Source organism: Sardina pilchardus, chromosome 23, assembly GCF_963854185.1.
Source record: "Sardina pilchardus chromosome 23, fSarPil1.1, whole genome shotgun sequence".
Taxonomy (NCBI): Eukaryota; Metazoa; Chordata; class Actinopteri; order Clupeiformes; family Clupeidae; genus Sardina; species Sardina pilchardus.
This window is the reverse complement of record NC_085016.1, coordinates 313,271-338,477: the sequence shown is the minus strand read 5'-3', so window position 1 is coordinate 338,477 and position 25,207 is coordinate 313,271. Positions and strand designations below refer to the sequence as shown.

The following is a 25,207-nucleotide window of genomic DNA, read 5'->3' as shown; positions in this document are numbered from 1 at the left end:
CTCCATTGTATTCGCCAAGAACAAAAGACCCCTTTTGAGTCCAGACATGATGATAGCTGTCAGGGCAGTTAAGTCCCAAGGGACAGAGGGACGGAAAGCATAAATTCGGGAAGTATTTCTGAGGGCGTCTCATCCAACACTTTCACTGATTTTTGCAGTTGTGTAGATAGGTGTTGCGTCTCAGTGTTAGCCAGTTCTTGGGGTGTGTGGGGGAGGAGGACCCTGGTACGCCAACTAGCATATGTACATACATCATTATCACATTTGACATTTCTACAGTGAAAACCAATGCTATGATATGCATGTGTATACAGTATAGATATATACGTGTTAGGTCAGTGTTAGGTCAGGGTTAGGTCAGGGTTAAGATGTGTTCTCCACTCCTGCCTGCATTGGGTTGTCATTCCAAAATGAGAGGCAAATGAAACACATTCAGATATAAAATTATCTTGCTGATGTGATATAAGTGTCAGTGCTGATGTGATCTAAGTGTCAGTGCTGATGTCAGTGCTGATGTGATATAAGTGTCAGTGCTGATGTGATATAAGTGTCAGTGCTGATGTGATCTAAGTGTCAGTGCTTATATGATGTGATCTAAGCGTCAGTGCTGATGTGATCTGAGTGTCAGTGCTGATGTGATCTAAGTGTCAGTGCTGATGTGATCTAAGTGTCAGTGCTGATGTGATATAAGCGTCAGTGCTGATGTGATCTAAGTGTCAGTGCTGATGTGATCTAAGTGTCAGTGCTTATATGATGTGATCTAAGCGTCAGTGCTGATGTGATCTAAGCGTCAGTGCTGATGTGATCTGAGTGTCAGTGCTGATGTGATCTAAGTGTCAGTGCTGATGTGATCTAAGTGTCAGTGCTGATGTGATATAAGTGCTGATGTGATCTGAGTGTCAGTGCTGATATGATCTAAGCGTCAGTGCTGATGTGATCTGAGTGTCAGTGCTGATGTGATCTAAGCGTCAGTGCTGATGTGATCTGAGTGCTCTAAGTGTCAGTGCTTGCAATGATGGGCCGTGTTGAAGGGAGGATCCAGCCGCAGGATGCAGTTCTACTCGTGTGAAAGAATCTTGGAAAGTTTTGAATATTTAAATTCCATCTTCTAACATTACAACTATTAACCCCAATTGTCAATCATGTCAAGAGTTCATATTCTTTAAGGTGGAGATAGTCGATTTACAGTAATATCAGGCAGAATGTAGCCGTGATCTACAGGAAGCCATTTGTGAAACTGGAGCCTTTCAAACGTGTCTCATCTGCCGCTAGAGTCTCAACAAGAGTACTCGTGCATCTCATTACAGGTGGCTTGGGTTTCAGCACTGCAGAGGTAGAGAACAATAGGCCATCCATCTGCACAGCTTCAGACAGAGAGCCATGGCAGTGGACCACTCAGAGTCTTCTACTGCCAGGTCCCATGGCAGTGGACCACTCAGAGTTCTGTACTGCCCGATCCCGGCCAATCCCACTGCTAATGAAAAAACCCTGGAATCTGCTTTCAAATCCAACCATTATCAGCAGAAGGGAGGCCATCAAGAGTCAGACTTCTAACAACCGATCTGATCTCAGCGGTGACAGCTTTATCAAGGTCAAATTGTTTGTTTTGTCTGACTTGTCACCTGGAGTATAAATCATTTAATGTGGTGTCGGAGATGAGCAGCATGAGGACTGACCGTGGTGGAGGAAAGGGAATAAAATGGCCGCCACAGGCTGTCAGAGGCCTGTCAGTCAGGTGCTGCGTGCGCGCTCGCTCTGTAGAAACCTGGTGCGTTCTCCAGCCTCCAGCTAGAATGAGCACATGAGCCCAGTAGATGTGTGCAGCCCATCTCCTCCGCTGTGCTTTGGACTGAGGCCCTTTCACTTCGCTAAGGGAATGAAACGCATGGATGCCAGCAGGCAGCGCAGGGAGACAAAGAGACACCCACACCTCAGCAGTGCGGATGGCAGCTGAGAGACATGCTGTATTCTGCATGCCTGCTCAGTTGACCTAATGGCTACTCCCACACACTCTTAAGAAATCCATCCACTTGTAACAATGCTCTAAATCTTACAGCAAGTTGGCCGCTGATTGTGCTGTTTTTCAGGTGTTTATTTTTAGAAATGTAGCACATGATCTTATAGAGCTTTCTGATGTGAGTAGTTTGACAGCTTGGTAGCTCCTGGTGTAAAGCTTGTTTACAGATGGCTTTGGGCCGTTTCACTCCTTAGCTCACCCTGCAGTGTGTCTGTTTTACAGGAGACCAAAGAGCTGGTGGCCATAAAGAAGTTCAAGGACAGTGAAGGTAAGAGGCTCTGTGTTGGTCTGATTTGGAGCACGGAGCTTGTGTGAAAAATGCCTTTTAACTCAGTAGGATTTATACTCTTAGAGTAGATTTATGATCATTCTCCTGTGCTCTGTTTAATAGAATTATTGGAATTTTATAGGAACTAGCGTACATTAGAAACAGCCCCACACACACACACTACCGTACATTAGAAACAGCCCCACACACACACACACTAGCGTACATTAGAAACAGCCACACACACACACACACACTAGCGTACATTAGAAACAGCCACACACACACACACACACACACACACACACACACTAGCGTACATTAGAAACAGCCCCACACACACACACACTAGCGTACATTAGAAACAGCCCCACACACACACACACACTAGCGTACATTAGAAACAGCCCCACACACACACACACACTACCGTACATTAGAAACAGCCCCACACACACACACACTAGCGTACATTAGAAACAGCCCCACACACACACACACACACACACTACCGTACATTAGAAACAGCCCCACACACACACACACACACTAGCGTACATTAGAAACAGCCCCACACACACACACACTACCGTACATTAGAAACAGCCCCACACACACACACACACTACCGTACATTAGAAACAGCCCCCCACACACACACACACTAGCGTACATTAGAAACAGCCACACACACACACACACTACCGTACATTAGAAACAGCCCCACACACACACACACACTAGCGTACATTAGAAACAGCCACACACACACACACACACACACACACACACACACACTAGCGTACATTAGAAACAGCCCCACACACACACACACTAGCGTACATTAGAAACAGCCCCACACACACACACACACTAGCGTACATTAGAAACATCTCTACACACACACGCACTAGCGTACATTACAAACAGCCCCACACACACACACACACACTAGCGTGTTAGAAACATCTCTACACACACACACACACTAGCGTACATTAGAAGCAGCCCCACACACACACACACTACCGTACATTAGAAACAGCCCCACACACACACTAGCGTACATTAGAAACAGCCCCACACACACACACACACACACTACCGTACATTAGAAACATCTCTACACACATACACACACACTACCGTACATTAGCAACAGCCCCACACACACACACACACACACTACCGTACATTAGAAACATCTCTACACACATACACACACACTACCGTACATTAGCAACAGTCCCACACACACACTAGTGTACATTAGAAACAGCCCTACACACACACACACACACTAGCGTACATTAGAAACCTCTCTATACACATAGAGCACACACACATTACAGGAAGTACATTAGAAACAGCTCTACACACACACTACAGCTCTACATACACAGAGCACACACACTCTGCACCACAGAGCACATCTCAGTTTTGTCCAAGACCATTTTAAAGCCTGTTTTTCCCTATGCAAGTACAAAAGCCGTTTCAGTGCTTTATGTATTTCAGATAGATTTCATCATACAGTACAAATCATATGGACCTGTGCTCTGTATAAGACACAGTGCACCTTTGTAACTGTTCACAGAAGTTTAAGCATAGTTGTGGCAGTATTTATTGATGGTGGTATATTAGGAGTTAAAAGTGTGGCTTCAGCACCATGTCTTGATAAATCATCTAAAGTATGAATTAAAATGGGTGCAACCAAAGCTAGGTTCATTCTTTAATCCCACAATTTGTATAATGTGTAGCATGCTATCAATTCTTATGTAGCTATTCTTAATGTGTAGCATGCTATCAATTCTTATGTAGCTATTCTTAATGTGTAGCATGCTATCAATTCTTATATAGCTATTCTTAATGTGTAGCATGCTATCAATTCTTATATAGCAATTCTTTATGTGTAGCATGCTATCAACCCTTGTATAGCTATTCTGTATGTGTAGTGTGCCATCAACCCTTATAGAGCTATTTGGTATGTGTAGTATGCTACTGGTTTAGATGAGACAAAATGGTATTGAGTGAATCTGAGATCATTCACAATTCTCATTGGCACTCTAGTTTTTTGAAAATCCTAATTTCCTTTCCATAAATCCAACAGGTCCTGACAAACCCACTTTAATTCCATATTCAATACTTTTAGAATCTCTCAAAACCTCTTGAATCTAGGGCTCTAGTTTGGCACTGAAGTGGAATACAGGGCCCTACATTTAATGGATGGCAAAGCACTGATTTGTTATCAGTCATATGAATGTACACTAATACCATATGATATGATACATACTTGTACTTCTACTCTGTAATGAGGGTCTGGTTTAGTGTGTTGTTCTTTTTCTTCCAGAAAATGAGGAGGTTAAGGAGACAACACTGCGTGAGCTTAAAATGCTACGAACACTTAAGCAGGAGAACATCGTGGAGCTCAAGGAGGCCTTCAGGAGGAGAGGGAAGCTCTACCTGGTGTTTGAGTACGTAGAGAAGGTCAGTGCATCACGACTCTACCTGGTGTTTGAGTACGTAGAGAAGGTCAGTGCATCACAACTCTACCTGGTGTTTGAGTACGTAGAGAAGGTCAGTACATCACAACTCTACCTGGTGTTTGAGTACGTAGAGAAGGTGAGTGCATCACAACTCTACCTGGTGTTTGAGTACGTAGAGAAGGGCAGTGCATCACAACTCTACCTGGTGTTTGAGTACGTAGAGAAGGTCAGTGCATCACAACTCTACCTGGTGTTTGAGTACTTAATGAGAAGGTCAGTGCATCACAACTCTACCTGGTGTTTGAGTACGTAGAGAAGGTCAGTGCATCACAACTCTACCTGGTGTTTGAGTACGTAGAGAAGGTCAGTGCATCACAACTCTACCTGGTGTTTGAGTACGTAGAGAAGGTCAGTGCATCACAACTCTACCTGGTGTTTGAGTACGTAGAGAAGGTGAGTGCATCACGACTCTACCTGGTGTTTGAGTACGTAGAGAAGGTCAGTGCATCACAACTCTACCTGGTGTTTGAGTACTTAATGAGAAGGTCAGTGCATCACGACTCTACCTGGTGTTTGAGTACTTAATGAGTAGGGAAGTGCATCATAACTCTACCTGGTTTGAGTACGTAGAGAAGGTCAGTGCATCACAACTCTACCTGGTGTTTGAGTACGTAGAGAAGGGCAGTGCATCACAACTCTACCTGGTGTTTGAGTACATAGAGAAGGTCAGTGCATCACAACTCTACCTGGTGTTTGAGTACGTAGAGAAGGTCAGTGCATCACGACTCTACCTGGTGTTTGAGTACGTAGAGAAGGTCAGTGCATCACGACTCTACCTGGTGTTTGAGTACTTAAAATGAGAAAGGCAGTGCATCATAACTCTACCTGGTTTGAGTACGTAGAGAAGGTCAGTGCATCATACTGTAACTATACCTGGTCAATGCATCAGAACTGGTGATTTTTTTTCGCTTCCCAAATCTTTGTGCTAGGGTATAGCTTTGCAGCATGTCAGGAAAACACCCATGCATTCTCAAAATAAAAATAACACTCTGCCATAATTTAATAAATTATTTGTTACTGTGTCTCTGTTTATTCAAATTCATGAAGTGCTCACTTAATCAGTTGTGTATTCAAGTGAGCATGTGTTGTCCTGATGTGACCTGCTGCAGAACATGCTGGAGCTCCTGGAGGAGCAGCCCAATGGGGTCCCCCCAGACAAGGTGCGCAACTACATCTACCAGCTCATCAAGGCCATCCACTGGTGCCACAAGAACGACATTGTCCACAGAGGTAAGAAGCTCTTTAAACATGACTGCTATGGAGCTAAAACTGGAGATATGCAATGTTGATGCTGGGTTTTGTTTTTTTCCCCCTTCATAGCCATTATAGGTTATTGCATATGGATTAAATTCATTGTGAAAATGGTTAAAAATGGTTTTATCTTCATTTACAAGTGGACTCCATCTTGTGTGTATTTCACAATGTATTTCTGTTCAGTTTTGAATTAATCTCCATTTCCCCAGATATCAAACCAGAGAATCTCCTCATCAGTTCCAACGATGTTCTGAAGCTATGTGATTTTGGTAAGTTTTGTGTGTCTGTGTGTGTGTGTCTGTGTGTGTGTGTGTGTGTGTGTGTGTGTGTCTGTGTGTGTGTCTGTGTGTGTGTCTGTGTCTGTGTCTGTGTCTGTGTCTGTGTGTCTGTGTGTGTGTGTACAGTAAGTGACATGTGAACTGGACACAACTCTATCATGACTCAGTGGCCTTCTGTGTGTTTTCAGTCTCACACCCCAGACTGGCATTGCATCATTATCCTTCATGAACACACACACAGAGAGAGAGAGAGTTTGAGCCACTATCGTGTCATTCTCGATGCCTCCCACGCATGTTTCGTTGGACTCCCAGACCAAGTGCACTATCTACAGTACACCATCACAGCACCATCACAGCACATGGGGCCATATAGAGCTATAGTATAGTATAGTATAGTATAGTATAGGGACGTTAATAGTGCCATGGGGCCATATAGAGCTATAGTATAGTATTGGGACGTTAATAGTGGCATGGGGCCATATAGAGCTATAGTATAGTATAGTATAGTATTGGGACGTTAATAGTGCCATGGGGCCATATAGAGCTATGGTATAGTATAGTATAGTATAGTATAGTATAGTATAGTATAGTATAGTATAGTATTGGGACGTTAATAGTGGCATGGGGCCATATAGAGCTATGGTATAGTATAGTATAGTATAGTATAGGGACATTAATAGTGGCATGGGGCCAGATAGAGCTATGGTATAGTATAGTATTGAGACGTTACTTCATCCTGTGGTTTCGAGCATCTCTCATCAGCACTGTGTGGACAACCAGTATGTGTTGTCCCTGTGTCTAGACTGTGAACACATGAACAGAACCATGACCAATCAATGGCTGTATGTTATAATCACAGTTGAAGTCAGTTGATAACATGAACACATTCCACAATCAATGGCTGTATATTTCCAGACAATCACAGTAGGAGTCAGTTGATAACAAGAACACATTTTGCTGTACTCCATCTGCTAGAGAATGAATATCCTGGTTCTCGTTCTGAAAGCAATTTTGTCTAAGCTGTATTTATAGCAACCTTTCACACATTGTTGACAAGATGGGGGGGGGGGGGGCGGTGACTCATAATACTTCTTGCAACTCACATAACACAGAAGACAGACTCCTGCCTCCACTGGCTGTTGTTTGGAAAGTGACTGTTGGACACGTTCCTCATTTATGAGTCTCTTCCAGTAACACTCCCCCCCGCAGGACACGTCCCTCATTTGTGATGAGTCTCTTTGCAGTAACACTCTCCCCCCCCCCCCCCCCTCTCTCTGCAGGCTTTGCGCGTAACCTCTCGGAGGGCAGTGACGCCAACTACACCGAGTACGTGGCCACCCGCTGGTACCGCTCGCCGGAACTCCTGCTGGGGTAAGAGCGCCATGGCACCCCCGCTCTCCCTCCTCCCGCCAGTCTGATCCCGCCACCCGAGATGTCTGTTCTGATTGGATCTGCAGCATGCCATGTCTGTTCTGATTGGATCTGCAGCATGCCACGTCTGTTCTGATTGGATCTGCAGCATGCCACGTCTGTTCTGATTGGATCTGCAGCATGCCACGTCTGTTCTGATTGGATCTGCAGCATGCCACGTCTGTTCTGATTGGATCTGCAGCATGCCATGTCTGTTCTGATTGGATCTGCAGCATGCCATGTCTGTTCTGATTGGATCTGCAGCATGCCATGTCTGTTCTGAATTACTGTATCACAGAGTTGTAAAGCCCAGGTCAGCTCAAATGGTCAGCCATCTGAAAATATTCAAGTGTGAAGGCGCAGTCAGGGATTTCACAGGATGTTTTTTACCACTAATAGGAAGTGGCTTTCGTTCGTGTTGATGTTTATGTTTACATGTACAGTATTAGCAGATGTTTGTGTCCAGAAAAACAAACATTATATTTTATATTTTATTTACATTATATTTTAACCATGGAACAAACGAAACACAGCAGAGAGACAACTCACCCCTACCTTCAGCATTCCCAGAGAAATTCCATGCAGGGTTTCATTTTTGTTTGGTGTAAGGCTGCCCCCACTTTGTTTTTTTTAATATGATGATTGAGACCCAGAGATGTGGGCCTGGTGATTGGGACCCAGAGATGTGGGCCTGGTGTCAGTAGCGTGTGGAGCAGCCGCGGTTCAGGTTCAGATATGAGCTCAAGCTAATCCTGGATCAGCTGCCATCTAGCTAGTCTGTGTTGTGCTCCTGGATCAGCTGCCATCTAGCTAGTCCGTGCTTTGCAGCACATGCTAAGGGCCAGAGAGATGGGATGAGTGGTTCATGTGAGGACTGCTGAGCTTGTGGCTAAGACAGTAAAATCAGCGGAAGGTTGAAAACGTTCTCTTCAGCTGGCCGACATTCCCTCGTTCTCTTCAGCTTGCCGACATTCCATCGTTCTCTTCAGCTTGCCGACATTCCCCCATCATTCCCTCGTCATTGTTCGCATCACCTCCCTGCTGAATACATAAATGAACAGAGACATTTTTATCTTTCTTTTTTCTTACTCTTTCCTTTTCTCTCTTTCTGTCATTTTTCTCTCTCAGTGTCTCAGTGTCTTTGAACGTTCTTGGTATTTGAATTCCGCCCACGCAAATATTCTCTGCCTCCGTCTCAGCCTCTCCGCTCAAATATGTGTCTTCCAAACGCCTCTCATTCTCTCTCCCCTCTTCCTTCCTTCCCTCTCTCTCTGTCTCTCTCTCTCTCTCACTCTCTCTCTCTCTCTCTGGTTAGCCCTCTGTCTCTTTCTCACTCTTCATCTGTTTCCCCTTCTGTCTGGTGAATCTCACCCTCTCTCATCATGTCCTGTTGCTGGCTCTTCTGCTGGCCCGTGCCTGTCCTCAGTCTGATTTGGTGCACTGGTCCATCATTTCTCTGCTGGCAGGAATGCTTTGGTGGGGATCCATAGTCAGATTGGAAATAAGGAATTGACAGAGTGGCCTTCTGTCTGCAAAGATTACGCATCGTCCAGCAACATTTTTTAAAGATATTTCTAGAAGGTGAATTACCTCTAACTGTTTTGGGGTTTTTTACTCTTAAAAATAAAAATGTAACATGGTAAAAAATTATTCTGTAATTAAAATAATGAGTTTGTATCAGTTTGGAAGGCATCACAAGGAGGGAATGACATACCACACCATACTAAAAACTAAAAAACTATCGGTGCTACAGCCCACAGCTTAAGCAGTCAGGCAGCCACAGTGCTACACTCTGGGGACATCTTTAAAAGCATGCCCCCCCCTCCCCACACACACACACCTCATCTTTAATATGCCCCCAGAGTGTACCACTGTAGCTGCTGGCTGCAACTCCGAGTTAGGTAGTGTTCCTTTAGTTCTCTAATCTCTGGGTGGAGCTAGGTGGTGTTCCTTTAGTTCTCTAATCTCTGGGTGGAGCTACTGTAGGTAGTGTTCCTTTAGTTCTCTAATCTCTGGATGGAGCTACTGTAGGTAGTGTTCCTTTAGTTCTCTAATCTCTGGGTGGAGCTAGGTAGTGTTCCTTTAGTTCTCTAATCTCTGGATGGAGCTACTGTAGGTAGTGTTCCTTTAGTTCTCTAATCTCTGGGTGGAGCTAGGTAGTGTTCCTTTAGTTCTCTAATCTCTGGGTGGAGCTAGGTAGTGTTCCTTTAGTTCTCTAATCTCTGGGTGCTCGCTGTGGCACATCTGGCGACAGCACCTTCACCACATATGAGCCCACGTGCCTCCAGGGTACCGGGGTCCAGTGCGCCCGGGTCATTTGGTGACCCTGCCCAGAGCGCCCGGGTCATTTGGTGACCCCGCCCTATCTCTCTCTCCCCTCCTCCTGTCAGTCACTGTCCTGGCATTAGAAAGGCAGAAGGCTCAACAATATACTACAAAGATCTGATCTCTGACATAATGATCTGATCAATGACGTCTGTTCTTCCTGATGTTCCTGTTCCCATCTGTCTCCTCTAGCGCCCCCTATGGGAAGGCTGTGGACATGTGGTCTGTGGGCTGCATCCTGGGGGAGCTGAGTGACGGCCAGCCCCTGTTCCCCGGCGAGAGCGAGATCGACCAGCTCTTCACCATCCAGAAGGTCCTGGGCCCTCTGCCTCCTGAGCAGATGAAGCTCTTCTACAACAACTCACGCTTCCACGGCATGAGGGTGGGTCCTGGCTACCACTCTTCTTCTCCTCTCCTCTACTCTTCCTCTCTTCTTCTCCTCTCCTCCACTCTTCTACTCTTCCTTTCCACTCTTCCTCTCCTCTCCTCCTCTCCTCCACTCTTCCTCTCTTCTACCCTTCCTCTCCTCTCTTCTACTCTTCCACCCTTCTCCTCCTCTCTTCCACTCTTCCACCCTTCTCCTCCTCTCCTCTCTTCCACTCTTCTACCCTTCCTCTCTCCCTTTCCTCTCTTCCTCCCTCTCTTCCTCTCCTCCATGCTCCCTCTCTTCCTCTCCTCCTTGCTCCCTCTCTTCCTCTCCTCCATGCTCCCTCTCTCCCTCTCCTCTATGCTCCCTCTCTCCCTCTCCTCCTCTCCCTCTCCTCCTCTCCTCCATGCTCCCTCTCTCCCTCTCCTCTATGCTCCCTCTCTCCCTCTCTCCTTCTCCTCTATGCTCCCTCTCTCCCTCTCTTCCTCTCCTCCATGCTCCCTCTCGTCCTCTCCTCCTTGCTCCCTCTCTCCCTCTCCTGTATGATCCCTCTCTCCCTCTCCTCTATGCTCCCTCTCTCCCTCTCCCTCTCTCCCTCTCCTCTATGCTCCCTCTCTCCCTCCCTCTATGCTCCCTCTCTCCCTCTCCTCTATGCTCCCTCTCTCCCTCTCCTCCTCTCCTCCATGCTCCCTCTCTCCCTCTCCTCCATGCTCCCTCTCCTCCTCTCCTCCATGCTCCCTCTCTCCATGCTCCCTCTCTCCCTCTCCTCTATGCTCCCTCTCTCCCTCTCCTCCATGCTCCCTCTCTCCTTCTCCTCCATGCTCCCTCTCTCCCTCTCCTCTATGCTCTCTCCCTCTCTCTCTCCCTCTCCTCTATGCTCCCTCTCTCCCTCTCTCCCTCTCCTCCATGCTCCCTCTCTCCCTCCCTCTGTGTGTTTTGTCTTGTCGTGTCCTTCTCTTCTCTGGTCCTCGTGGCTCGGCTCCCAGCTGGTGACTCACTGTAGAGCTGCTGAGCTCTCTGCAACACACCACTTTCTACCACTCTCTCTCCTTCTCTCTCTCCCTCTCTCTCTTTCTATCTCTCTCTCTCTGCAATAAACCACTCCACCACTCTTTCTCTCTTTTTCTCTCTGCTACACACCACTTTTCTCTCTATATATATTTCTCTCTTTCTCTTTCTGTCTCTCTCTCTCTCTCTCTGACTTCCCACCACTCTCTCTCTCATCTCTCTCTCTGCAACACACCTTTTTTGCCACCTCATAGATCAACTTCACACATACCCCTTTCTCTCTCCTCTCTACTTCTCTCTCTCCTCTCTCTCTCTGTTTATCTCTATCCTCTTTCCTTCTCTTTCTCTCTGTCTCTTTTTGTCTCTCCTTTCTCCTTCTTTCTTCTCTTTCTCTTTGTCTCTCTACCTCCTTCTCTCTCAATACTTGGTGTTTATTTGCTTTTCTGTTTCTATCTCCACCTCCCTCACACACACTCATTACTCATTTCAGTATAAATCACTCAGAGTACACTGAAAGGCCGCACTTGCTATATTGTGTAAGCTTTGTTTATGTTTGTGGAAGAATAATGTTTTCAGAAACCTTTGCAAGCGGAAGCTATGGGAGAATAGTACAGTAATGTAAGTGTACTGGCTGTGGGAGAATAGTACAGTAAGGTAAGTGTACTGGCTGTGAGAGGATAGTACAGTAACGAGAATAGTACAGTAATGTAAGTCTACAGGCTGTGGGAGAATAGTGCAGTAATGTAAGTCTACTGGCTGTGGGTTTCTTTTAAAGTCTCTGAAAGCAGATGAGAGGCCTCCCTTATTGAACCTGACAGGTGGGATAATTGACTGACAGGTGGGATAATTGTTTGACACCCTGTGATTGAGCCCAAAATGTTCATCACTCGTTCAGTAGCACTAGTTAGTCATAATATGCCAGTGTGGAAGTAATAGTTTAGCATTTCAGGTTTGTAACTGTGTGTGTGTGTGTGTGTGTGTGTGTGTGTGTGTGTGTGTGTGTGTGTGTGTGTGTGTGTGTGTGTGTGTTTTAGTTCCCTTCAGTGAGTCATCCACAGACTCTGGAGAGGCGGTACCTTGGCATCATCAGTGGAGGCTTGCTGGATCTAATGAAAGTACGGAGAACGTTCCCTCCATTGCACTGTGTCTAATCTTAAACCCTGACTAGAATACATCTCACCCTGACTCTAATCTTAAACCCTGACTAGAATACATCTCACCCTGACTCTAATCTTAAACCCTAAGTAGAAATACATCTCATCCTGACTCATCTTAAACCCTGACTAGAACACATCTCACCCTGACTCATATTAAACCCTGACTAGAACACATCTCACCCTGACTCTAATCTTAAACCCTGACTAGAATACATCTCACCCTGACTCTTATCTTAAACCCTGACTAGAACACATCTCACCCTGACTCTGATCTTAAACCCTGACTAGAACACATCTCACCCTGACTCTAATCTTAAACCCTGACTAGAACACATCTCACCCTGACTCTAATCTTAAACCCTGACTAGAATACATCTCACCCTGACTCTGATCTTAAACCCTGACTAGAACACATCTCACCCTGACTCTGATCTTAAACCCTGACTAGAACACATCTCACCCTGACTCTAATCTTAAAGCCTGACTAGAATACATCTCACCCTGACTCTGATCTTAAACCCTGACTAGAACACATCTCACCCTGACTCTAATCTTAAACCCTGACTAGAACACATCTCACCCTGACTCTGATCTTAAAGCCTGACTAGAATACATCTGACTCTCATATGACTCTTCCTCCTTTACCTTTGTGTGTTTACCCTGGTGTGTTTACCCTGGTGTGTTTACCCAGTGGGGTATACTACGAATCTCGCTGAACAGAACCAGGCTTTCTTTGGATAACCTGGATCGATAAATACGAAAGTCGCAATCAGAGTTGAGTGGTATTACGAAACTCACTCACAGATGAATTTGTCAAACTAGGCTTTCAGCTCAGATCTGTGAACGTTCTCGTGGTTGGGGTGTCTTTGTCCAATTGTGAAACGTGGAGATGCACAAGACCGCCTAGGTTAAAAAACGATTACTTCGACATTTATGAGCGGTAGCAAAATCTAGGGTGGTCTTTTTTAGTGTCTAACCTATAACATCAAAAAATCGATGGTCATCAGATATTGTTTGGTATGCACGTCCATAGTAGGGACATATTTGCATGCGCGACATAGTTAAAAGCGCCTTCGAGATTCAAAATGTTTTCAGAGGCGGAGCTGTACCTGTTCGAAGTATGACAGATTAGCACACGTGAGATAACTTTGTTTTTCAAGATAATGGATTGGTTAGGATTGGTCAGAGGTAAGGTAGTTTTTCACGATTTGAGCTACAAGTTAGCACATAGCCTGCTCCCGACCAGGTTTGCTTGCGAGCATAAGATACCATGGTGATACAGCAACGCTAAAACAAATCCACTTTCGTATGGCGGCATACCCTGGCTTTGAGCGCAACATACCTCGCTAACCCACTAATCGAGATTCGTCGTACACCCCACTGGTGTGATTACGCTGTTTACCCTGGTGTGTTGACTTGTTTACCTTTCTGTGAGTCAGAACCTGCTTCAGCTGAGCGCATCCGAGAGGTTCTTGACGGAGCAGAGTCTGAACCATCAGGTGTTCCAAGCCCAGCGGGTCCTGGAGCGGCTCCTGCCCCCCTCCCCCACGCCGCCACGCTCCTCCAAGAGGAAGCCCTACCACGGAGACAACACCATACCCAGCAGGTGGGGCACTACAGTATAGCCATATTAGTGCACAGTATTAGCACAGCATATAACCAGCATATTAGTGCACAGTATTATCACTACAGTATAGCCATATTAGTGCACAGTATTATCACTACAGTATAGCCATATTAGTGCACAGTATTAGCACTACATCTAACCAGCATATTAGTGCACAGTATTATCACTACAGTATAGCCATATTAGTGCACAGTATTATCACTACAGTATAGCCATATTAGTGCACAGTATTAGCACTACATATAACCAGCATATTAGTGCACAGTATTAGCACTACAGTATAGCCATATTAGTGCACAGTATTAGCACTACAGTATAACCATATTAGTGCACAGTATTAGCACTACATATAACCAGCATATTAGTGCACAGTATTAGCACTACAGTATACCCATATTAGTGCACAGTATTAGCACTACATATAACCAGCATATTAGTGCACAGTATTAGCACTACAGTATAACCATATTAGTGCACAGTATTATGACAACAGTATAACATATTAGTGCACAGTATTAGCACAGCATATTAGTGCACAGTATTAGCACTACAGTATAACCAGCATATTAGTGCACAGTATTATCACTACAGTATAGCCATATTAGTGCACAGTATTATCACTACAGTATAGCCATATTAGTGCACAGTATTAGCACTACAGTATAGCCATATTAGTGCACAGTATTATCACTACAGTATAACCATATTAGTGCACAGTATTAGCACTACAGTATACCCATATTAGTGCACAGTATAAGCACTACAGTATACCCATATTAGTGCACAGTATTAGCACTACAGTATAGCCATATTAGTGCACAGTATTAGCACTACATATAACCAGCATATTAGTGCACAGTATTAGCACTACATATAACCAGCATATTAGTGCACAGTATTAGCACTACAGTATAACCATATTAGTGCACAGTATTATGACAACAGTATAACATATTAGTGCACAGTATTAGCACAGCATATTAGTGCACAGTATTATCACTACAGTATAGCCATATTAGTGCACAGTATTATCACTACAGTATAGCCATATTAGTGCACAGTATTATCACTACAGTATAGCCATATTAGTGCACAGTATTATGACAACAGTATAACATATTAGTGCACAGTATTGGCACTACATATAACCAGCATATTAGTGCACAGTATTAGCACTACAGTATAGCCATATTAGTGCACAGTATTAGCACAGCATATTAGTGCACAGTATTAGCACTACAGTATAGCCATATTAGTGCACAGTATTAGCACTACAGTATAGCCATATTAGTACACAGTCATGCAGGTAAGAGCTCAGTTGTATGTGTGTGTGTGTGTTGTTCATAACAGGAGTCACGGTGGTAAGAGCTCAGTTGTGTGTGTGTGTGTCTGTTGTTCATAACAGGAGTCATGCGGGTAAGAGCTCAGTTGTGTGTGTGTGTTTGTGTGTGTGTGTGTGTGTGTGTGTGTTGTTCATAACAGGAGTCATGGTGGTAAGAGCTCAGTTGTGTGTGTGTGTGTGTGTTGTTCATAACAGGAGTCATGGTGGTAAGAGCTCAGTTGTGTGTGTGTGTGTGTTGTTCATAACAGGAGTCATGCGGGTAAGAGCTCAGTTGTGTGTGTGTGTGTGTTGTTCATAACAGGAGTCATGGTGGTAAGAGCTCAGTTGTGTGTGTGTGTGTTGTTCATAACAGGAGTCATGCGGGTAAGAGCTCAGTTGTGTGTGTGTGTGTGTTGTTCATAACAAGAGTCATGGTGGTAAGAGCTCAGTTGTGTGTGTGTGTGTGTTGTTCATAACAGGAGTCATGCGGGTAAGAGCTCAGTTGTGTGTGTGTGTGTTGTTCATAACAGGAGTCATGCGGGTAAGAGCTCAGTTGTGTGTGTGTGTGTGTTGTTCATAACAGGAGTCATGGTGGTAAGAGCTCAGTTGTGTGTGTGTGTGTGTTGTTCATAACAGGAGTCATGCGGGTAAGAGCTCAGTTGTGTGTGTGTGTGTGTGTGTTGTTCATAACAGGAGTCATGGTGGTAAGAGCTCAGTTGTGTGTGTGTGTGTGTTGTTCATAACAGGAGTCATGCGGGTAAGAGCTCCGTTGTGTGTGTGTGTGTGTGTGTGTTTGTTGTTCATAACAGGAGTCATGGTGGTAAGAGCTCAGTTGTGTGTGTGTGTGTTGTTCATAACAGGAGTCATGCGGGTAAGAGCTCCGTTGTGTGTGTGTGTGTGTGTGTGTCTGTTGTTCATAACAGGAGTCATGCGGGTAAGAGCTCAGTTGTGTGTGTGTGTGTGTGTGTGTGTTGTTCATAACAGGAGTCATGCGGGTAAGAGCTCAGTTGTGTGTGTGTGTGTGTGTTGTTCATAACAGGAGTCATGCGGGTAAGAGCTCCGTTGTGTGTGTGTGTGTGTGTGTGTGTGTGTTGTTCATAACAGGAGTCATGCGGGTAAGAGCTCCGTTGTGTGTGTGTTGTTCATAACAGGAGTCATGCGGGTAAGAGCTCAGTTGTGTGTGTGTGTGTGTGTGTGTGTGTTGTTCATAACAGGAGTCATGCGGGTAAGAGCTCCGTTGTGTGTGTGTGTGTTGTTCATAACAGGAGTCATGCGGGTAAGAGCTCAGTTGTGTGTGTGTGTGTGTGTGTGTGTTGTTCATAACAGGAGTCATGCGGGTAAGAGCTCAGTTGTGTGTGTGTGTGTGTGTGTGTGTGTGTGTCTGTTCATAACAGGAGTCATGCGGGTAAGAGCTCCGTTGTGTGTGTGTGTGTGTTGTTCATAACAGGAGTCATGCGGGTAAGAGCTCAGTTGTGTGTGTGTGTGTGTGTGTGTGTGTGTGTGTGTGTGTGTGTGTGTGTGTGTGTTGTTCATAACAGGAGTCACGGTGGTAAGAGCTCAGGGCACCGGCGCTCCAACGCTAAGGAGTGCTCCAGCCTGCCACGCCACGAGGACCTGCAGCGCAGCAGCGACGCCTTCCTGAACGGCAGCGGCCCGGCGCCCGTCAGCCTGAGCCCCGTGCTGCACCCCAAGAGCCCCGTGCTGCACCCCAAGAGCCCCGTGCTGCACCCCAAGAGCTTCCAGCAGACGCAGACGCTCAGCCGCTCCGTGTCCAGCAGCAAAGACCTGGCCAGCCACCCGCTGCCCCACCTGCTCAGCCCCAAGGACTTCAAGGGCAAGACGCACTTCGACTTCAACATCCCGCCGCCGCCCAACGTCACCGCCGCCACCAAGCCGCCCGACGCACCCGGCAGCAAGTACCTGAAGCAGGCCAGTCGCGCCCCGCAGCAGCCGCAGCCGCAGCCGCAGGGCCGGCCGGCGTTTGTGGAGGCCAAGACCAACACGCTGCAGCCGGGGGAGAAGCGCAGTCGCCACGGTCACGTCCCGCTGGACCCTGCGGTCAAGAGCGCCGGCACGTACCTCAGCCTGTCCAAGGGCACACACGCGGGCAGCGGTGCCAAGCTGGCGCAGGGTCTGGGCGACGCCAAGTCCGTGGGCAACCTGAGCGGAGCAGGACTGCTGCTGGACGAGCCGCCGCCCGGCCCTCCCCGCTACTTCCCGTCCAGCTGCGTGGACCTGAACGCGGCGCCCGGCAGCCCGGCCACCCATCACGCGCCCGACCGCTCTGGACACAGCCCCTCGTCGACGTCGGCGACCGTCACCCGCGGCAACCCGCACTTGGAGAGCAGCACCCTCGACTCCCGCCGGCCGTCGACCCGCCACAAAGGGCCGGAGGAGGCGCGTGTGCTGGACACGCTGGACCCGGGAGGGAGGCCAGGAGGAGGAGGAGGAGGAGGAGGAGGAGGAGGAGGTGGAGGAGGTGGGAGTGGCAGTCACACTCACTCGCTGTCCACCCCCCACGAGTCCTTCCCGTACGGCCTGGGCTACACGAGCCCCTTCTCCTCGCAGCAGCGGCCACACCGCCACTCCATGTACGTGCGGCGGGAGCGCCACCGGGCCCATGGCCAGGAGGGGGCGCTAGCGGTGGGTCAGACGGCACCCACGCGCGCCAGCAGCCTGCAGATGCTCTCGCCACAGGTCCAGCACCGCACCCTCACTCGCCACTCCGTCGGCTCCTCACGAGAGGACTGCTCCGACGACATCGCCAGGGTCAGTCCCCCCCACCACACACACACACACACACACACACACACACACACACACACACGAGAGGACTGCTCCGACGACATCGCCAGGGTCAGTCCCCCCCCCGCCCACACACACACACACACACACACACACACACACACACACACACACACAAACACGAGAGAGAGAGTAGAACAGACATCACCAAGCTCAGTTGAACATGAGAGGGAATGTGTCTTCCTCTGTCATCTGTCTGTAGACAGCAGGGATGTGCTAGAGGAGGCTGTTAGCAATAGCTGTTAGCGTTAGCTCTGTCTGTAAACAGCAGGGATGTGCTAGAGGAGGCTGTTAGCAATAGCTGTTAGCGTTAGCTCTGTCTGTAGACAGCAGGGATGTGCTAGAGGAGGCTGTTAGCGTTAGCTCTGTCTGTAGACAGCAGGGATGTGCTGGAGGAGGCTGTTAGCGTTAGCTCTGTCTGTAGACAGCAGGGATGTGTTAGAGGAGGCTGTTAGCATTAGCTCTGTCTGTAGACAGCAGGGATGCGCTAGAGAAGGCTGTTAGCATTAGCAGTTAGCATTAGCTCTGTCTGTAGACAGCAGGGATGTGCTAGAGGAGGCTGTTAGCGTTAGCTCTGTTTTTCTTCACTTTCATTTCTGTGACTACTTATCAGCAGCACACTTGAGTGTTGAAATTCAACACCCCCTCCCAGGCATTCCTTGCCCTTGGGAAATTTCAAAATGAAAACATAATTTTCACCTCCAGAGTCTCTGACTGAGGAAAGCCACCAAACAAACAGCCTGCATCCATGTCTGACCTTGGTGTTGGTGATTTCTGTAAGAGGCGAGTCTGTGTCTTTCGTTCAGTGTGAACCATGTTGCTGGGTTTGTCTGCATCTGTTACGTGACTTTGTTCCACTTTGCTGTCTGTCTGCTTGATTTGCTGTGTGACATTCCTCCCACAGAACGATCCGTCTCCAAAAGAGGCGACCCAAACGCGCCCCCCCATCAAAGATTCCACGCGGGACAACTCTGCTTCTTTTCACCCCCAGCGTTCAAAAAATGAGGTCTGAATCTGCCTTCCCTCCAACTGACCCCTAAACCCCCGGCCAAGTCCCAAGTCAGCTAGCCACCTGCAGTTAGGCATACAAAATAGCCACCCGTGAAATATACGCATACAGAATAGCCACTTGTTGAACACAGCCACTAGAGGTGTCCTTTACTACGCGGAACAGCTACTCTGTTATAAATTGGGAACAGCTGAAGACTGGCTGATCACCGCTGCACAAGTGATGTATCTAGCAATAGACTGGCTAGTCAGTGCTGCACAAATGAATTATCTAGCAATATTTGAGGAAGGCCACTGTGTGTAGACAAACAGCCATGCTCTAATGCAAGAGACCATCCACTGCCCTGCCCACCTATTGAAAATGGCTGATGAGCAGATAAATAGTGAACAGCTACTCTGTTATAAATAGTGAACAGCTACTCTGTTATAAGTAGGGAACAGCTACTCTGTTATAAGTAGGGAACAGCTACTCTCTGGTTCAGTAGCACCCAGAGCCCCAGTGTACTTCGCTCACTCAGTCTAAATGTGGATTATAAATGTTCAGTGTGGTTCCACGTGTGAACAGTGCTCAAATATATTTACATGGAGTAAGGTCTCACTTGTAGGTGTTGTGTTACTCTCTCACTTTCTCTTTCTCTCTCTCTTTCTCTCTCTCAGCATTTCTCTACCCCTCTCTTTCTCCCCCCTTTTCTTCCCTTTGAGGAACACAATTAGACGTGTCAATGTGCAGGCATGCCAGACAGTCATTAGCTAGTAGGGTGCAGCCAGTCTATGGCATCCTGCCCTTATCGTCTTGCTGTGTGTCTGGCTGTGTGCATTGCTGTGTGCATTGCTGTGTGTCTGGCTGTGTGTCTGCACAGGTGGGGATGTATCACGACCAACACCTTGAAGACGGAGGCACTTCCTCCAAGGAGAACCGCATCATCTACAGCGACTCAATGCCACGACGAGTAGGCAGCTTTTACCGAGGTGTGTGTGTGTGTGTGTGTGTGTGTGAGAACAGACTCTCTCCTGCTCTACAGATTCGGTGATTGGCAGGCTCTTTAACACAGCTGTTCTCTCCCTTGGGCAGTGCCATCCCCCAGGCCTGACTCCTTCCATGATCCTGCAGCTCCGGGCCGCGGGGCACCCATGCCTGGCGACAACAGTGCCATGAGCAATCACTCCAAGCGCCAGACCACCTTCGAGCCCTGGTGCGTATGCCACCACCTAGAGTAATGCGCTGGCCTGTGATGTTAAGGGCTTTAAGAGCTGTCAAGGTGCCATTGGAATGCTGTAATTTGGACTCAGCGGAGAGAATGCTGACTTATCACAGAAAGCTCAAGAAAGTTTATTGAAGAAAGCCATACCTTAGTTCAAATAACCATGCTATAATCAGCATAAAGTGTATTGAAGAAGCCTTAGCTTAGTTCAAATAACTGTTGTTCTGATGCTTGTTTTTATGGAACAGGAATACGCCTGAGACCATGAATCCTCCACCAGAGCCTCCAAAGCATAAAGAGAAACAGGGTTTCTTTAGAGCAATAAAGAAGAAGAAGAAGAAGTCTCAGACGGTGGGTGTCGGTCAGCTGCTTTGGGTGGTCTCAGACCCCCAGCTCGATGTTAGATATATTGCCTAGTCATACCCTTAGCCCATGAGCAGCAGCTAAGCTACTGAATGGCAATGGAGATGGCTAATGCTTTTCATGCAGTGTTTTTGTGTGTGAGCTTTAAAAGTCTTTGTCTTTCTCTGTGACGTACCTGTGCAAAATATTTGTCGAGAATATCTGTGTTTAGACATAGAGGAAGGCAATCTGGTATCCAATGATAAACACTAGACAATGAATATTTATTTTCTACATCTGTAATTAATCACAATAACAGATAGACTGTAATTGCACAGTACCTTTACGTGTAGCTTACATTTTATAGGTTTTTTTTAGTCTTGTTACAGTCTGACTCATTATTATTATTATATTATTATATATTATATATTATATATTATATTAAGCGCACAGCATAATCCACCCTGAGATTCAGGTCATATCCTCCAGTAGGGGGTGCTGTTTGTTAGCTTTTGTTTGTTGGTCTATTTGTTTGTCTGTTTGTTTGTCCTTTGTGTGAAATGCACCTGCTGGACAGAGAGCGTCAGAGGGGAATTGGTAACTAGAATCATATGCAGCTTTCTCATGGGAACCAGCTCAGACACAACAGAATCTCTTCTGCCAGGGAGTGTGCTGATGCTCTGCCTCCCTCTGTAAACACAAGCTGTGTCCATATGTTTGCTCAGTGACGGAGGCCTGTCTTCTTCCATGTGCCACTAGAGTCTTGTGCATCTTATATTGCAGACAGACGTCGGCGATGGAAGGGGTCCAAGCATCAAGAAAAGTCTTTTCCCTCTATTTAACTCAAAGAATAGTGTAAAGCGTAGCCCCTCTGTGAAAGTAGTCTCCTCTCCCATGGTACTGTTCCCATCTACTGTGCCGTTCTGCACTCCGCTCTGCTCGTCCGTTAAACGCACACCTCCATCGCATGACCCTGTAGATTAGTCATATTGGACTGAGAATGCTTTCATGTTTGACACATTTTGCTTTTGTCCAGCTCAGGTGGACTGTGGTCACTGAGTTTGACCAGTCATAGAAATCCAGCCTCAGATCTATCAAATACAGACTGTGTGTTGTGGCAGCTGGCTGAATTAAAGGGGCATAATTTTTTAGCCCATTTTGCAAGTTTGTTATTCCTGAGGAGCTTTGTGAGTCTGAATTGTTCACAGTTTTTGTTTTTTAAATAGCAACATTTGCCTGTTACAGTAGCAGTCAAAAATTTCCTCATGTAAAAATACTGAAAGGAATAGTTATTTATGTTAATTGTTACCTGTTCTTATATTTAATGTATTGTATGTGTTTGGTCTTGGCATCAACCTTGTTGTCAAGTTCCTTCATCTACTGGACTGGAGATTGTTGTAAACTCACAGTGTTTTTTATAAGCCCTACTAGTCTGGCTTATGAACAACTGTTTTCTTGAATTCTAAACAGCAAAACACTAGCATTCACTTGGACAGTGATGTGACGATTTCTCACTCATAAGCTTCTCAAATACTTTGGAACATTTACAGTATGTCTCAAATTTTGCAAAAGGGGTAGCATGAGCAGTCCAGGTCACTCAGGTAAAATTGATGTGTGTCACCCAGCTCACACGGGGCCCAACTCTTTGACCAGGAGCTTTGCTGAAAATCCCATGGCCAACCCATATACACCAGCTGCCTGTATTAATCGAATAGGCCTGTTCTTATTTCCAGCTCCTTATCAGTGTACTTGTTCATTCAGAGATGATATGTGTAGGCAGTAAATCAGTGAGATGAACGTGAGATTTTGTTGATTCATTCTGTTGATCCAGTGGTTGGTTTTCTGTGTTGTGCTATCATTGCTTGTGTCAGCTATGCGTCAGCAGACAGCATGTTTGAGTGTTTCAAAAGAGTTGCATGGGACCCCTCATAGTCGTCTTCAACACTGCCTGCAAAAACGAAGCACACACTGTCCGTCTGTCTGGGCTCACTGCCCCTCTGCTCGCCGTGACACGTCTCTGACCATAGACATATATACATAGACACCGCATTGGCCTCTAGAACGTACGGACAATGCGGTATCTACGGATATATATCTATGTCTTTGACTGCAGTCATGACACAATGTCTCTGACCGCAGATCGCCACTCTCCTCGTCATAACACAATGTCTCTGACCACAGATCGCCACTCTCCTCGTCATAACACAATGTCTCTGACCGCAGATCGCCACTCTCCTCGTCATGACACAATGTCTCTGACCTCAGATCGCCACTCTCCTCGTCATTACACAATGTCTCTGACCGCAGATCCCGACAGCTGTCTTATGGACACATAAAGCCTGTGTGTGGCATACGCATCATGGACTAGAGGCACTCATGTCAGAACATTCGGAGTAAACAGGGAACAGCTGTATCAGAAGTTGTGTTCTAGAGTAGCGCCACACTAGAACTGTATCAGAGGTATCAGAGGTTGTGTTCTAGAGTAACACCACACTACTGTAGAACTGTATCAGAGGTTGTGTTCTAGAGTAACACCACACTAGAACTGTATCAGAGGTTGTGTTCTAGACTAGAGTAGAATAACACTAGAACTGTATCAGAGGTTGTGTTCTAGAGTAACACCACACTAGAACTATATCAGAGGTTGTGTTCTAGAGTAACACCACAGTAGAACTGTATCAGAGGTTGTGTCCTAGAGTAGCACCACACTAGACTGTATCAGAGGTTGTGTTCCAGACTAGAGTAGAACCACACTAGGCTGTATCAGAGGTTGTGTTCTAGACTAGAGTAGAACCACACTAGATCTGTATCAGAGGTTGTGTTCTACAGTAGCACCAAACTAGAACTATATCAGAGGTTGTGTTCTACAGTAGCACCACACTAGAACTGTATCAGAGGTTGTGTTCTACAGTAGCACCGAACTAGACTGGCTAAACCCTGCCTGCCCTGCAGCTCAGGCTGGAAACCTGCACATCTATCTCTGTTTCCTGTCCGCATCTTCTGGGTCCAATCACAAACTAGCTTATCAAAAAGGTGCACCCGGGTCGTTGGTCTGATTGGTTTAAGGACTATCCAAAATACAGCGCAGACTCCCAAGACTAATGTTCCATCTTAAAGATTGTGCTTAGTATGGTGATAGCCAGACTAGCACCACATTGCATTCAGCGTATACACACACATGCTGCCTGGGGGTGGGTAACATTTCAGCCACAGTAGTCAAGTAGTGTATGCCACACTAAAGCTTTATGTGTGTCAAAAGAGTTTCCTTGAAACCGTGATCTTAAAAATGCAAAATACACTTTAGCCTTTAAATAACACTTCATCAAGTGTTCGTTTAGCTAAGCGTACTCACACAACAGCGTTAATGTAGCTAAGCTAACCCACACAACAGTGTTAAGCTAAGCTAGCCCACACAACAGCGTTAATGTAGCTAAGCGTACTCACACAACAGTGTTAATGTAGCTAAGCGTACTCACAACAGTGTTAAGCTAAGCTAGCCCACACAACAGCGTTAATGTAGCTAAGCGTACTCACACAACAGTGTTAATGTAGCTAAGCGTACTCACAACAGTGTTAAGCTAAGCGTACTCACACAACAGCGTTAATGTAGCTAAGCGTACTCACACAACAGCGTTAATGTAGCTAAGCGTACTCACACAACAGCGTTAATGTAGCTAAGCGTACTCACACAACAGCGTTAAGCTAGGCAGGCCCACACAACAGTGTTAAGCTAAGCAGGCCCACACATGTCCACACAGCGCACATGAAGCACCAGTCCCCATGTGCACATGCACCCAGTGGAGATGTGGGGCTGACGGTGTCTCTGTGGCCGTTGGCAGGTGCACATGCACCCAGTGGAGATGTGGGGCTGAAGGTGTCTCTGTGGCCGTTGGCAGGTGCCGGGTGACGCTCAGGACCCAATGGCTGCTCAGCGAGCGATGAAGCCCTCCTCCCATCAGAGCAGCCGCCACAGGAACCGGGACCGCGACAGAGAACGGGACCGCGACCGGGACCGAGAGCGAGAGCGAGAGCGGGAACGGAGCCGAGATCGCAACAGGGACCGAGAGCGCGAGAGAGAGCGAGAGAGGGAGAGAGAGAGAGAGAGGGAGCGAGAACGAGAAAGGGGGAGAGAGAGGGAGAGGGAGAGAGATGAATGGCCCACTGAAAAACTAGCAGAGCCCCATTCTCAGGTGAGCTAATCTCAGCTGTGTTTGTCTCATCATTACTCGTCATTACTCTCCTCTCCACATCATCTGCACATTAGATACACATCAC

The 25,207-nt window shown here is 46.7% G+C and overlaps 1 protein-coding gene across 1 annotated transcript in view; it reads left to right on the top strand.

The window, feature by feature from the left end:
- The window catches only part of cdkl5 (cyclin dependent kinase like 5), a 45,471-nt gene that overhangs the window by 18,314 nt on the left and 1,950 nt on the right, over positions 1 to 25,207 (top strand). The window contains exons 3-18 of the mRNA XM_062528527.1: positions 2,240 to 2,285; positions 4,633 to 4,769; positions 5,938 to 6,058; positions 6,292 to 6,351; positions 7,641 to 7,731; positions 10,288 to 10,477; positions 12,505 to 12,585; positions 14,067 to 14,233; positions 17,114 to 17,273; positions 17,319 to 18,007; positions 18,077 to 18,344; positions 19,285 to 19,386; positions 20,249 to 20,357; positions 20,461 to 20,581; positions 20,839 to 20,941; positions 24,829 to 25,122. Coding sequence (XP_062384511.1) covers positions 2,240 to 2,285; positions 4,633 to 4,769; positions 5,938 to 6,058; positions 6,292 to 6,351; positions 7,641 to 7,731; positions 10,288 to 10,477; positions 12,505 to 12,585; positions 14,067 to 14,233; positions 17,114 to 17,273; positions 17,319 to 18,007; positions 18,077 to 18,344; positions 19,285 to 19,386; positions 20,249 to 20,357; positions 20,461 to 20,581; positions 20,839 to 20,941; positions 24,829 to 25,122 — 2,739 coding nt within the window. The remainder of the gene's footprint in view (positions 1 to 2,239; positions 2,286 to 4,632; positions 4,770 to 5,937; positions 6,059 to 6,291; positions 6,352 to 7,640; positions 7,732 to 10,287; positions 10,478 to 12,504; positions 12,586 to 14,066; positions 14,234 to 17,113; positions 17,274 to 17,318; positions 18,008 to 18,076; positions 18,345 to 19,284; positions 19,387 to 20,248; positions 20,358 to 20,460; positions 20,582 to 20,838; positions 20,942 to 24,828; positions 25,123 to 25,207) is intronic.